Genomic DNA, 13,907 nt, shown 5'->3' with positions numbered 1-13,907 from the left:
ATTTGCGATAGAAAACTTTTGTCCTCCCGGGAAATAAATCTTTTTTTTTTTGCACTTTGCACAAACTAAATGCAAAATTACGCAGCAACCTATTAAAATGTTACTGAAAATGTGTTGGTTGCTATACGTTAGGACATGCTCTTCACATTGTAAAGTGGGATCCGCTTCAGCTGCGGCGTCTCAGTATACTGAGCCTAGGGTGACGGGAGGACGCTAGTTTGTGCCCTCCCATTTCCCTAAGGAGAACTATGGCGAAAAGCCTTAACCCTATAGTTCTCTAATTCCTCTCTTTTTGTGGGACAAAAGTTTACTACCTTGTTGTTCCCCACTATTTTTATTGTTATTATTCTGCCTTGATTTCGGTCGTCCGTTGTTAGTTATACTTACATGTGCCAACGGATTTCCTATATTGACTGGAAGGCGGAGTCCAGCTTTGCCAAAAAATCTATACATTTAATAAAGATTGATTGATTGATTTTTTGCATTGGCGCCTGCAAAGCATTCCAACTGCGATCTGTGGATGATGGGCACAATGCTCTGGCTCCTGCAGACTGTCCTTCTCAGCCCCTGTCAACGTGCCAATGGACTACAAGTAACGTCATCGCTCTTGTATTCCATTGGGAATTATGAGTTTTTCTGCCATGGTGGAAGATTAGTCTTGATGATTTAGCTGTGTGGACGGAGCACAAAATGTTGTGGGGAGAAGAACCCCAGGATCCTGGTAAGAAGCGGGTTGGGGGCGGTGGGCTATAGATGTGACCATGTTTTATGTGACATCCTGAATGTGGATGTCACATGAAACATTGTAATGAAAGATATAGTTAGTCGTTTACAGACTCAATCCACCCCAAAACAGATATTTTTTTAATCTCAGGGCTGTTGATCTCCTCCAGCCTCTTTTCATTTCCGACTCTCTGTAAACCGGGGGCATTCTAAAGGGTCCCTGGAACAGGGACGTGCGGTCAAGGGAGGCAGAGCATCACTTAGTATTATGAAGAAAAAAAGTGTCATAAGTCAAGTCTGAAGCTGACAGCTTTTTCTCCATTCAGATCGGCTTGTTACAGGTTACAGAGCAGGGAAATCCTCCCCGCTGTGTAACTTGTCATGGACGGAGCGCTGCCAGTTAATTACAGTCGGCGCTGCATCCGGCTTTTGACAGGTAGTTAGGTTACACGCTAGCGAGCTTCCCCACTGCTTGTGTAACCTAACATACTGAGGCAAGAGCTGCACCAGCCTCTACTCTATGTTAGAGGCTTGAGTTCTGTAGATGGTTTGGACCAATGGCAAAGCGCCATTGGTCCAAGCTGTCCAATCAAAAAAAAAAAAAAAAAAACACTGAGGACATCGATCTGGATGCCTCACCTGTGATGGGCAAGTGAGGGATAGGGAGGTTCCTCTGTGTCTCCTCCCTTCCTCCTCCCTCCTCCCTCCACTCATAGCTTGGTTACAGCAGGCTTTGGCAGGACAGGGGTGGGGTTTCAACTGGATGAGGTGGGGCTTCATTGGGCTGGGGGCGGGGTGGGGTGTGCTGGGAGTGGGGCTGGGGAATGCCTCAACCAGCACTGAAGGCACCGCATGTCACTGCTGTCAAAGTACCAATGGACTAGTGCGGAAACCTCATTGGGAACTATGAGTCACATGTGTCTTCAATAAATCCACGATTGATGATCATTCAAGGAATTTGGTGTGCTGGTGACGTTTCTCTTATACACTATGAGTTCCTCTGCCACGAAGAATGAATCTTGATGATGATGTAGGTGTATGGACAGAGCACAGAATCTTGCGGGTAGAAGAACCCCAGGGTTCTGTTAAGAAGCAGGTTGGGGGTGAGGTCTATAGATGGGACCATGTTTCATGTGACACTCTGAATATGGGTATCACATGAAACAAGTTAATAAAAGATGGAGTTAGCCTTTACTGTAAAGACTCAATCCACCCCAAAACAGATATTTTTTTAAATCACAGGGCTGTTGATCTCCTCCAGCCTCTTTTGACCATTTCCGACTCTCCGGAAATGGTCAAAAGAGGCTGGATGCCCCCATTTCCGGGGGCATCCTAAAGGGTCCCTGGAGTAATAGAGCATTAGAAGGATGAATGTACCACAATGCTTGATTCAGTCCAGTAAGAAATGTATTGTTTCAGGACAAATAATCAAAGAGCCAATGCGTTTCGGGGGCTCAGAACTCCCCCTTCATCAGGGCCTGAGTGTTGGCAGTAAATTCATGTACCGGAAAACAAAAGCAAAAATGAATATGGATAGCATGAGATCTGGGTGGTCAAAGTGCCTGGCAATAACTGATTGGCTCCGTGTGCCGCTTTTCCTTCTCTCAGTCTGAGTGTGCTCTACAGGGGGCTACAACAGGCTTTATACCAACTCAAAATTAGGTATTTACAACACTGCTCCCATTCTAAAAATACATTCATCAATATTATCATTTGTGTCTTTTATATCTGCCTGGAGTTCAGAATTAAGCAGCGCATTAGTGTTTCCTTTCTTTTTATGGACTTCTCCTTCATCTTCTCCTCCTTATTTTCCTTCTCTTTTTTCTTTTCCTTCTTCTTCTTCTTCTGCAATGTCTTCTTCTCCTTTTTCTTCTCCTTGTCCTTCATTTTTTCCTTCTCCTCCTTTTCCTTCATCTTCTCTTTCCTCTTTCTTCTTCTTCATCATCTTTTCCTTCACCTTTTTCCTCTCCTTCTTGTTCTCCTTTAATTTCATCTTTTTCTTCTCCATCTCCTTCTTTTTCTTCTCCTTCTTCTCCTCCTTCATCTTTTCCTTCTCCTTTTTATTCTTTTCCTTCTTCTTCTTCCCCTTCTTCTTCTTCTTCTTCTTCTTCTTCTTCTTCTTCTTCTTCTTCTTCCCCTTCTTCTTCTTCTTCCCCTTCTTCTTCTTCTTCCCCTTCTTCTTCTTCCCCTTCTTCTTCTTCTTCCCCTTCTGCTTCTTCTTCCCCTTCTTCTTCTTCTTCTTCTTCTTCTTCTTCTTCTTCTTATTATTATTATTATTATTATTACTGTCATCCTATATGTGTCCCTCTTGTCTCTTGCAGCTCAGTACAGGAGTGACCGCTGGACAAGGATTGGGGGTGGAGATCCTCGTCACTTTCCAGCTGGTCCTTTGCGTTGTGGCAGTCACAGACCGACGGCGACACGATGTTTCTGGATCCGTTCCTCTCGCCATTGGACTCTCTGTTGCTTTGGGGCATTTGATTAAACCTGCAATATATACACTGTATATGGCAAAAAAAAACATGTGCACCCCCCCTCCAAATGAATGAGTTCAGGTGTTTCCAGTGGAGGGGACTGTTAATCCTACAACATACAAACACATTTTAGTCAATTGTGGGCCTCCAACACAGTTTGGTGAAGACCCTTTTTTTTTCCACCATGACTGTGCCCTGTGCTCAAAGCCAGCTCCATTAAGACATGGTTTGACGAGTTTGGTTTGCCATAAAGTATAACACCAAAAACTGCACAGAGCTGATTAATGTGATGTGATGTGAAGATCTGGAAGCTGTTAAGGGTTGGTGCAGGGTTCAGTCCTGCTTCCTTGTGCTTCCTCTGTGGTCAATGCACCGTTTCCACGTTCCTCAGCAGCTTACTCGAGCAGCTCTGGTGTGAAGGATCTTATTCTCAAAGCACCGCAACCCTCCACAACCTCTGGTTTACTATGTCATGTAATGCAGGTTAGTAAAGATGAGGAAGGGAGCTGACTCAGTGCCCTCCAGCACAGGAGTCCCATTTGCAGATGTGACTGCTGTGATCCCATGCCACTACTCCACAACAAATGATTGCTGGGTTCACGGCTGGATTTGGATAACTGCAAGTAGTTGGACAGGAAGCCATGGGAAATCACTCCAAAAGGGATACAGAAAACAAAAACAACACAAAAACACTTATACATGCAAAACAAATGCATATTGTTAGTAGTGTAGTGACGAGTTACAACGTTTGTTATACTGTTATTGCTGTCAGTGATAACCCCTCCAACCCCTATTCTTGTCCTGGTATCACAGGGACTTCCTAAGGAAAAGAAGCATTTTGGATGGACATCCGCCTTAACGTTTATTGCCAATTTTGCAGCCAAATTTAAGAAAACTCCCACTACATGTTTGTTATGTGTTCCCATCCAACATTTCATTTGCAGATGCGATGATAGCTACAGCTAGAGAACGATGTGCGACATTCATTTTATCTTTTATCCTTTATGCAGATTGACTACACTGGATGTGGAATGAACCCCGCCAGGTCCTTTGGCTCAGCAGTACTGACGAAAAACTTTACACATCATTGGGTAAGTTCACAGAATATTACAAATGAAATTTTAGAATTCTGGGATAGTCCGGAAGTGGAATTTCCTTTCAGTGGTTCAGTTTTCCTGGGCTGCTACTAGCAAACCTTTAAGGACTGCTGTACAACTCGTATATAACACCCTCTCCTAGAATAGCTTACAAACCACTGAATCTTTAGGCTTTGATATTAATGGAGTTCTTCTGTAAGGTTATCTAACTGCAATATTTTAAAGGAGAACTATGGGGTTAAGGCTTTTCCCCATAGTTCTCCTTAGGGTAACGGGAGGACACAAAGATATTCTTATGTCTATGGGATGCATATACACTTCTGTACAGCCGTTGTTTCATTTAATTCTTGTTCAGTGCACCCAAAACTTGTTGGAGGGTAGCAAGTACAATCATCCATTTTTTTCTGTAAGTTTGGGTACTCTTCTGATGAGATCTCTGGACACATACGATATAACCATCACACTGACTATATGGTCAAAAGTATTTGAACATGCACAAATGAATTAGGTGTTTCCATTGAAAGGTACTATTGATGCTACTTTACCTTGCAAAGACATTTTAGACAATTGTGTGGTTCCAACCTTGTGGTCATAGTTTGGAGAAGACCCTTTCCTGTTACACCACAACTGTACCTTGTGTACAAAACCAGCTCTCATAAAGACATGGTTTGGTGAGTTTGGTGTGAAGGAACTCAAGTGTCCTGCTCAGAGCCCCGACCTCAACCCTACTGAACACCTTTGGAATGAATTGGAAAGCTAATTGTGATCCAGGTCTTCTCAGCCACCATCAGTACCTGACCTCACAAATATCCATTTGACTCAATGGTCACAAATTTCCACAGACACACTCCAAAATTTTGTGGAAGACCTTGCCAGAAGGGTGGAGGCTATTAAAGCTGCAAAAGGGAGGTAACTTAATAATAATGGCCATGGTTTTGGAATGGGATGTCCATCAAACTCCATCAAAGGTGTGATGGTCAGGTGTCCACAACCTTTGGCCACATCATGTAAGTGCCTATCTCCAGGGCCGGATTTCCCATCGCGTCTTCCCTTCACAGCCATAATAGAATTGTTCACACCTCTGCAAAGTGCCCCCAGGGGCAATTGTGATGCCACCAATTTTTATTTTATGATAAGTGTTAAAACTCTTCAACCTTATTCGGATGAGACCCAGAGCGCAGCTCTCGTACCACAGGCACGGCCAGATTTCCCACAAGGCCAACCGGGGCCCATCCTTGGGGCAGCAGGGAGAAGAGGTGCAGCAGGGGTGTGGAATTCCTATCTCCTGATGCCTGGGACATTGAGGAACCTGGCATTGGGGCAGCAGAGAGAGTAAATCCGGCCCTGCCTATCTCAGCACACGATTATTAGGGGATCTCACTTTTCTTGCTGCAACCGTTAGTCCTTTTACATTCTGAAGTAAGTGCAGTGCAGCTGCAGACATGAGAAAACATGATGGGGGTGGAACAAAAAAGAGCTACTAAAGGGCCTTATTGACAAAGAAACCCAAATCTGAGATTTTGAGTGTATTAACCCTTGATATTGTATGACTGGTCCACGGAAAAAAAAAAAACCCCACTCATCCTTTTCCCTCATAATTAGATCTTCTGGGTCGGTCCAATGATCGGGGGTGCCGCTGCAGCTTTCATTTACGACTTCATCTTGGCACCAAGAACCAGCGACTTAACAGACCGCATGAAGGTGTGGACCAACGGGCAAGTAGAGGAGTACGAATTAGATGGAGACGACAACACCAGGGTCGAGATGAAACCAAAATAGAGATTGGAAAAAAAAAAAAAAAACTTATGGAGAGATGTCAGTATTATGGACTTATTTGTATAAAAAACAAAAAAAAAGGATTTCCAAAATTGTTTTGTTATTTGCATTTTTGTTTTTCCAGTTCGCTTGCATTGCCTTTGCATTGTACTTCCTAACCTCATCTTCACATACAAAAATGTACTGTAATATTTTATATCATTTTTTTTTTTTTTAGGCTGTTGCATGACCACTAAGTATGTACAAATAATTCTAAAATGAATAGGCCGCAATAGAAATATTTTATACTCTATGTTCAAATGAGTGAATACGTTTTCTACACCATAAATGTAACATACGAACAAGGGAATGCTTATGGTTAGCTTTGACTTTTCCAGAGATTGTGGAAATGGATTTGAAGAGCATTAGGATGCCAGATAATTGTCCAGACTTCTGAGGGCATTCCTTGAAGATAGCGTGTGCCCTGGTTGCCGCTTTAAGAGGGGTGCCACTGGGTGCGTAGATAGAGTACTTCTTTCTTGGGTGGGGGGCGCAACTCTAAGCCTTTGCCCACGGTGACAGTATGTCCAGCTTCCCCTCTGCTTTCTCCAAACATTCTCTGAAGGAGAATCCTCCAGGTCCATGTGTTTTAAATGGGTCATTGATTCAGCACCAGAGAATGCTTGGTGAAAGTCACATTCACTGCCTTATAAACAGACCTGTGTCAGCAAATATCAGTTAAATTATCTATCCAAACTAAAGCCTGCTGATTATTGGTTAAACCTACACTCCTGCTGAAGTAGACCCAGGGCTGTCTTTAAAGTGGGGCAAAAGATGCAGTTGCCCCAGGCCCAGTCATTGTTGTGGGGCCCAAAGCAGCTGCCCCTTTGAGCCTGCAAAAGATACACATGCGGCACTCGGCATTGCATTGCATAGTGTCGTTCCACCCTCTGCTGTACGCTGCGTAGTGTGACCCCTTGACGTCTCACGCGGGGTCATGCCTCCCTCTGACATCTCCAAATTGCATGACGGGCGCGGGGCCCAAGAAAATGTTTGCCCAGGGTCCAATCAATATTAAAGACAACCCTGAGTAGACCTGTGCTTGAATTTGCATGTTACACATGTAAGACTCTACCTACATGATGAGTAATAGAAAATCTGAAATGCTTAGCTTTCCAGGTGAAAATGCTGCTCTTGGCTCTCTCCAGTGCCAGTCGTGTGTCTAAAGGTCAAGGAACCTTAGTCATGTGATCTATCTTGAACATCAGAGCTGAGACTGGTTGATTTTCCCCTTCTGTAGAATTGACATAACCTATGCCTTGGCGTGCAGTCACCACTGAAGGTAACCTTCAGCAGCATTTTCTCTAAATGTATCCACCCTGGCGGCAAGACTGTTACCATGTTGAGCACATGACCATGTTAAGGTTCCAGACCGGAGTTACAGAGAAATTACAAACCTTCAAGAATTTTTTTAATGTTTTTTTTTCAAAGCTTTCTAAAGTCGGAAAGAACCTATTTCGGTATGTTTGGCAGCATTGTATCCAGTTTTCTCAAGCAAATATTTTTTGATGAATCTGTTGCAACGCTTCTGACCCGAAGATCCTGCAGAACTTCCTGTTTGAGGCTGACAACACTTAAAGGAGAACTATGAAAATCACTCATCCTCATAGTTGTAGCCGACGTGTGACAGAACGTCGGCTCGTCGGGAAGTGAGAGAACACATACCGGCGCTCGCTCACTTCTCCATCATCTCCCTGCAGAGAGCCGTGACTGTCAGTCATCGCTCCCCTCAGGGATTCTACCCCTTCCTGTTCCGATGCTCCAGCGCCGACTGGAGAAACGGGGGAGGGGGTGGGTACAGCTGGCTCTGCCTCTAGAAAGGCAGAGCCAGCTGTCATTCACGCAGCTGGGTGGGTCTCGACAGTATTGTACCGGCTGCGGCGGTCTCAGTATACAGCGAGCTGTAGCTCGCTATATACTGAGCTTTGGGCCACGGGAGGACGCTAGTATATGTCCTACCGTGACCCTTAAGAGATCTATGGGGGAAAAACACTTACCCCATAGTTCTCTTTTAAAGGAGAACTATGGGGTCAGTGTTTTCCCCATAGTTCTCCTTGGCGTAAAGGGAGGACACAAACTAGCGTCCTCCCGTTACCCTAAGCTCAGTATACCGCGAGCTACAGCTCGCTGTATACTGAGACCGCCGCAGCCGGAGCGGATCTCGACATGGACGTCGAGATCCGACCCAGCTGCGTGACTGACAGCAGGCTCTTCCTATCTAGAGGCAAAACCAGCTTTACCCGCCCCCTCCCCCGTCCGTTCCGCCAGTCAGCGCTGGCGGATCGGAGCGGGGAGAGGGGAATCCAGCCCCTCCCCTGTCACGGCAGAGAGCCGTGACAGGATCGAGAGGTGAGCGAACGCCGGTATGTGTTCCCTCACTTTCCGATCTACTGAGCCGACCTGTGACAGTCTCATTGTCACAGGTCGTCTAGAACTATGAGGTGAGTGAAAAGCACTCCCCTCATAGTTCTCCTTTAAGACCATTGCTCACAATTAGCAGCACCTTGGTCAGCTTGCCCTGCAAGCTAATACCAGATTCACACAAAAAAAAGGATTTGCTTACGAAGATGAACTAAAGTGAGTCATGACACCAAACAAACTGGAAAAATAGATCATACACTTTACCATAGAGATATCCATACTGCCTTTTGCTTGGTTAGGAAGAAAAATGCCCAAATGTACAAGTGGAGGCTTTGCTGCATGCACAGAAATTGTGAAATTAAACAAACTTACTTGCTTGTACCTCCGTTATGTCATTTACATCATATTTGAGCTCATTTCATTCTACTACAAGGACTTATCATTATATATGTATGAAGAAAGCTGTGCCATTTTGAGATGGAGATTGTAAGTTGGCGAAGAGGTAATGACGACGCCAAAAAAAAAAAGCAAATGAACACGTTTAATTATGAAATAATAAATAAGAATAGAATAAAAAGTTGCACTTTATTTTACTAGAGTGCGGCAACATAGCCAATGTGGAATGAGTACCTATAGGATTTGTCGGGGGAGGGGATAAAACATATAGGGACCACTACATGTAGAGAGTTCATCTGTGGAGGGCAGCGTGATATTGTATATGATCACATGGCCGGTGCTAGACTATTTTGCGCCCTAGGCAAGACCAGCTATTTGCACCCCCAATCGTCGTCCCCCACACTCGGCCCCATTCTAGCTTCGGCGTCAGGTGGATGTCATTTAAAATTAAAATAGCCAATAGCAGACTGGCTATTAAAACCCCACCCACCGAGCAATCTATGAGGCTGTGTGGCTCAGCCACCAGTCAATCATTGACTTGCTCGGTTGCCTGGCTGCAGACAGAGGTTTGATGGGTGGGTGAAATGGCCAAATCGTTAGCCCAGATGGCGAACTGCGAAAACCTTGGGTTCGGGCAGAACACGTGATCCCAAAGCTCATCCCTACTAAGTAACACTGCAGATGATAATACTGATAGCTAAATATGCATTGATGCAAATGTTTTATGTAACAACTATATAACCTGTATTCTTCTTAAGAGGCGGACCACCAGATCTGGGAAGCGCTCCAAGTTAAGCCGCTCCAGCCACACTGCATGAATCAGCTTTGTAGTATAGAAGATATGTCATTTATGTCAATGGTGGTTGCTGTCCACCTCTATTGCATTCATATATATCAATATCAGCTGAGCAGAGGCGGAAATTACCATGGTGAACCTTGGATTTTTTTATTTTTTCAGGTTGAATATATCTTTTGGAAAATACCTCATTATGGCCACTAGATGGAGCTGAGGAGCATAGAAAATAAATTCTTCTTTCCTATGCTCCTCAGCGCTATCTAGTGGCCATAATGGGGTATTTTTTAAAAAGTTACATTCGACGTGAAAATAACTTTCGCTTCTATTTGCACAGAATGAATGATCACAGGAATTTGCAGGCCATAGAGTTAATGGGGATGTAAAAAAAAAATAAAAAATCGAAAAGCTTCAAAAGTATTGGGATGATGTACAAGGTGGGGAGTATCTGAATGAATGGGTGGACAAAAGGGAACAAATGTATGTTTGTAAAAAAAAAACATATGTGGGCGAGAAGACACAAAACAATTACATTAGAATATTTTTGGAAGTGTTTTTATATGTCCAGTTTACACAGCTTTGGTTCAATTAATCGTACAAGGAAAAGTAATATAAGCTATAGATGTTATTCTAACGGATAGGCAATGTTATTAACACAAATTTCAGTTGACATAAGAGCCTCACTTGATTAATCTTACATCCTATTCTTACTGCGCCTAGATTGAAGTTCTATCACTTTGTATATATCACTTAGCAGATTGCGTTACTCAGTGTCTCCCTTCGGACACCTTGCTTGCAGTGCCTATGGGGGGAAAATGCCATATAAATATATATATATATATATACATAAAGAAAAAAAAAATCAGGATTTTATCAGACTTAATATATGTTTTTTGGGAAAATAACACTAGCTGACGTTGTGTAAGAGCCACATAGTCTCTAAAGTGTAACACGACTAAAAGACTACACAGTACTTTATGTATCATGGCTTAGCTGCATCGTCGTATTATCAACTGCCACAGTATTGTAAATATGTTTCAAGGTGGATTCTGAATAAAATAAGCTTGTACTAACCGACCTCCTGCCTTTTCTTTATACCCATTATTAGTAGGGCTGGTAAGGATTAAAATTTTCGTGTTCGATTAATCAAATTTTTTTTAAATCGATTAATATCGATTAATTATAACGCACATCCAGATCCAACTACATTGGCCTATACACATACAGCACAGCAATGAAGTAATAACATGAACTAGGATCCAGCACGTTATTCATCTCACGTGCCCCACTCAATATGGCCGCCGCTTGAGTGGGGCAACTCAGAATAATAACGTGCTGGATTACAAATGTATTTACATAGTATAGTAAAACAGCAAAGCCCTTAAGGGTGATTTAAACATAAGTATTACGGACTTCGACGTCACCGGACTCCCTCCCCCCTTCCCTTTGTTAGCCGACGGAGTCACTTGGGGAAGGGGGAGGAGTCCGGTGACGTCGATGTCCGTGAAGTCACCGGATCTCCGACGGGACTCCCGAAAGCCGGCGTAGAGCTGAGTCTTTTCATTTTCGATCAAAAGAATTTTAATCTCTAATATTTAGGGTTACTGGGGTGAGAGTCCCACGAGACCCCCAATGTGTGTTGCTGAATTGCCCGATTCCAGGACTGTCTAAAGCTTTGGATAAATTAATTACTTTCTTTTTGTTGGCAACCAAAATAACCATAGCTAGGGCTTGGAAAACACCAACAATTCCATTCCACTTGGTTAAACAAACAATTTTGTGGATTATGGTCCATGAGAAACTCCACAGCATCCTCCAAGATACTAAAAAAAGCTTCGAAATGACCTGGACCCTCTGGTTGTTATATACAGGGGTGCTGGAAACCGGGTAATTTTCATTGAACAATTTTTCTGGAATTTTTCTTTGGGGACTATGTTTAATGTTTAAGTAGATGTTGAGCTATTTGGTTGGGGATGGAGCTACTCTTTTCGGACTCTTAAGCTGTTCTGCGTCCTTTAGCATCTATTTCCTTTTCCTTTTTTTGTCTGTCTTTTTTTTTCATTATGCTCGCACACGTGAGCTGTTTAGTGCATGGATGTTGGACAGAAAGTCTTCTATTTATATAGATAAGGAGGAGATCATAACAAATGTTTGCTGCAGACATAGGCGGATCCCTATGCCAGATATTCCTCTCAGACTGTTTTGAGTTTTGTTTTGCTGATGGGGGATAAATTGGCAAGAATAGGGTGATAGATATGATCTGTTTTACAGAACTATTATATATTGTGTGTATGGCATCTAGTGATCCCCCCCTACTACTTGACTATGCTAATGTGGAAGAATCTGAAATGCAATTGTATGCTATACTGACTGTGCATCATGTGCTATTTTATTGTTTTATTCTACTTTGAAAAATTAATAAAATACTTTGAAAGTTAAAATAATTTTAATCGATCAAAAAGTTTAACGATTAATCGAGGAATCCAGCCCTAATTATTAGATGTTGTATAGGCAAAGTTACACAGCTGCATACCATTCAAGGCCTAGGTTCATCATGTTCAAACTTTCTTTAAAAAGACACTAAACTCAGAAGTTAAATCTTAAAAATGCAAAAAAATGTATCTTATTTGTGTATCACTCGGCTGTAGATCCTCCAATCATCTCTGAATTGGTGCTGACACTGTCCTTCCTTCTGGAGGGGGCTACTTGTGTTCCCCATGGTCCCTGTGTGGACTACAATCTCAGGTTTATCTGTAAAAAAAGTAAGTCAAGGCAACTGGACGTGCTGTATTTTTCTTGAAGACATTACACTGGTCATCCAACCAGCTTTCTCAATTCAGAATGACTTGTACAAAAAATTATTTTCGGAATAAATACGGTGAATGTTGCTCCAATCCACATCATCTGTTAGTCTAGGACAGGGGTCAGCAACCTTGAACACTCAAAGAGCCATTTGGACCCGTTTCCCACAGAAAAGAAAACACCGGGAGCCACAAAACCCTTTTGACATCTAATTTTTGCTGATGGGGGATAAATTGGCAAGAATAGGGTGATAGATATGATCTGTTTTACAGAACTATTATATATTGTGTGTATGGCATCTAGTGATCCCCCCCTACTACTTGACTATGCTAATGTGGAAGAATCTGAAATGCAATTGTATGCTATACTGACTGTGCATCATGTGCTATTTTATTGTTTTATTCTACTTTGAAAAATTAATAAAATACTTTGAAAGTTAAAATAATTTTAATCGATCAAAAAGTTTAACGATTAATCGAGGAATCCAGCCCTAATTATTAGATGTTGTATAGGCAAAGTTACACAGCTGCATACCATTCAAGGCCTAGGTTCATCATGTTCAAACTTTCTTTAAAAAGACACTAAACTCAGAAGTTAAATCTTAAAAATGCAAAAAAATGTATCTTATTTGTGTATCACTCGGCTGTAGATCCTCCAATCATCTCTGAATTGGTGCTGACACTGTCCTTCCTTCTGGAGGGGGCTACTTGTGTTCCCCATGGTCCCTGTGTGGACTACAATCTCAGGTTTATCTGTAAAAAAAGTAAGTCAAGGCAACTGGACGTGCTGTATTTTTCTTGAAGACATTACACTGGTCATCCAACCAGCTTTCTCAATTCAGAATGACTTGTACAAAAAATTATTTTCGGAATAAATACGGTGAATGTTGCTCCAATCCACATCATCTGTTAGTCTAGGACAGGGGTCAGCAACCTTGAACACTCAAAGAGCCATTTGGACCCGTTTCCCACAGAAAAGAAAACACCGGGAGCCACAAAACCCTTTTGACATCTAAAATGAAGATAACACGGCGTATATCGTTTTTTACCTTTATGCCATGTATAGCATGTATATAGGTATGTGTGGGCTTAGTAACGCATTGGACTCAGGGCTTATCTGAGACTCCGCAGAGCCCACCTGAGAGTCACCCTGCAGAGCACACCAGAGATCCTGCACAGCCCGGTCGCCAGGGTCCCTTTCCCTGTAACTCCTCCCAACTCCTCTTACCTGCTGGGGCCCGAGCCCCCTCCACTCCCTCCCCTGCCACCTCTGCCATGCCGCCCCTGGTACAGCTGATGCTCATGTAAGAGGCCCCCCAGAACCCTCACATGGGTACCGGCCGTAACCCCCGATGGTGGTTTTCTATCAAACGTTGTGACTACATTACAATGTGTGACCGGTGACGCCAAAGTGACACATTTCGGGTGTCACTTCGGCTAAGTCGAG

At 43.0% G+C, this 13,907-nt stretch overlaps 1 protein-coding gene across 1 annotated transcript in view; it reads left to right on the top strand.

Moving 5' to 3' along the window:
* The window catches only part of AQP1 (aquaporin 1 (Colton blood group)), a 38,722-nt gene extending 32,420 nt beyond the window's left edge, over window positions 1-6,302 (top strand). Inside the window, exons 4-6 of the mRNA XM_018570836.1 lie at window positions 3,045-3,212; window positions 4,208-4,288; window positions 5,897-6,302. Coding sequence (XP_018426338.1) covers window positions 3,045-3,212; window positions 4,208-4,288; window positions 5,897-6,073 — 426 coding nt within the window. The 3' untranslated portion in view covers window positions 6,074-6,302. The remainder of the gene's footprint in view (window positions 1-3,044; window positions 3,213-4,207; window positions 4,289-5,896) is intronic.
* The last annotated feature ends 7,605 nt before the right edge of the window (window positions 6,303-13,907 follow it).

Source organism: Nanorana parkeri, unplaced genomic scaffold (assembly GCF_000935625.1).
Source record: "Nanorana parkeri isolate BGI_ZX_2015 unplaced genomic scaffold, ASM93562v1 scaffold1606, whole genome shotgun sequence".
Taxonomy (NCBI): domain Eukaryota; kingdom Metazoa; phylum Chordata; class Amphibia; order Anura; family Dicroglossidae; genus Nanorana; species Nanorana parkeri.
This window is presented reverse-complemented; position numbering and strand designations above follow the sequence as displayed.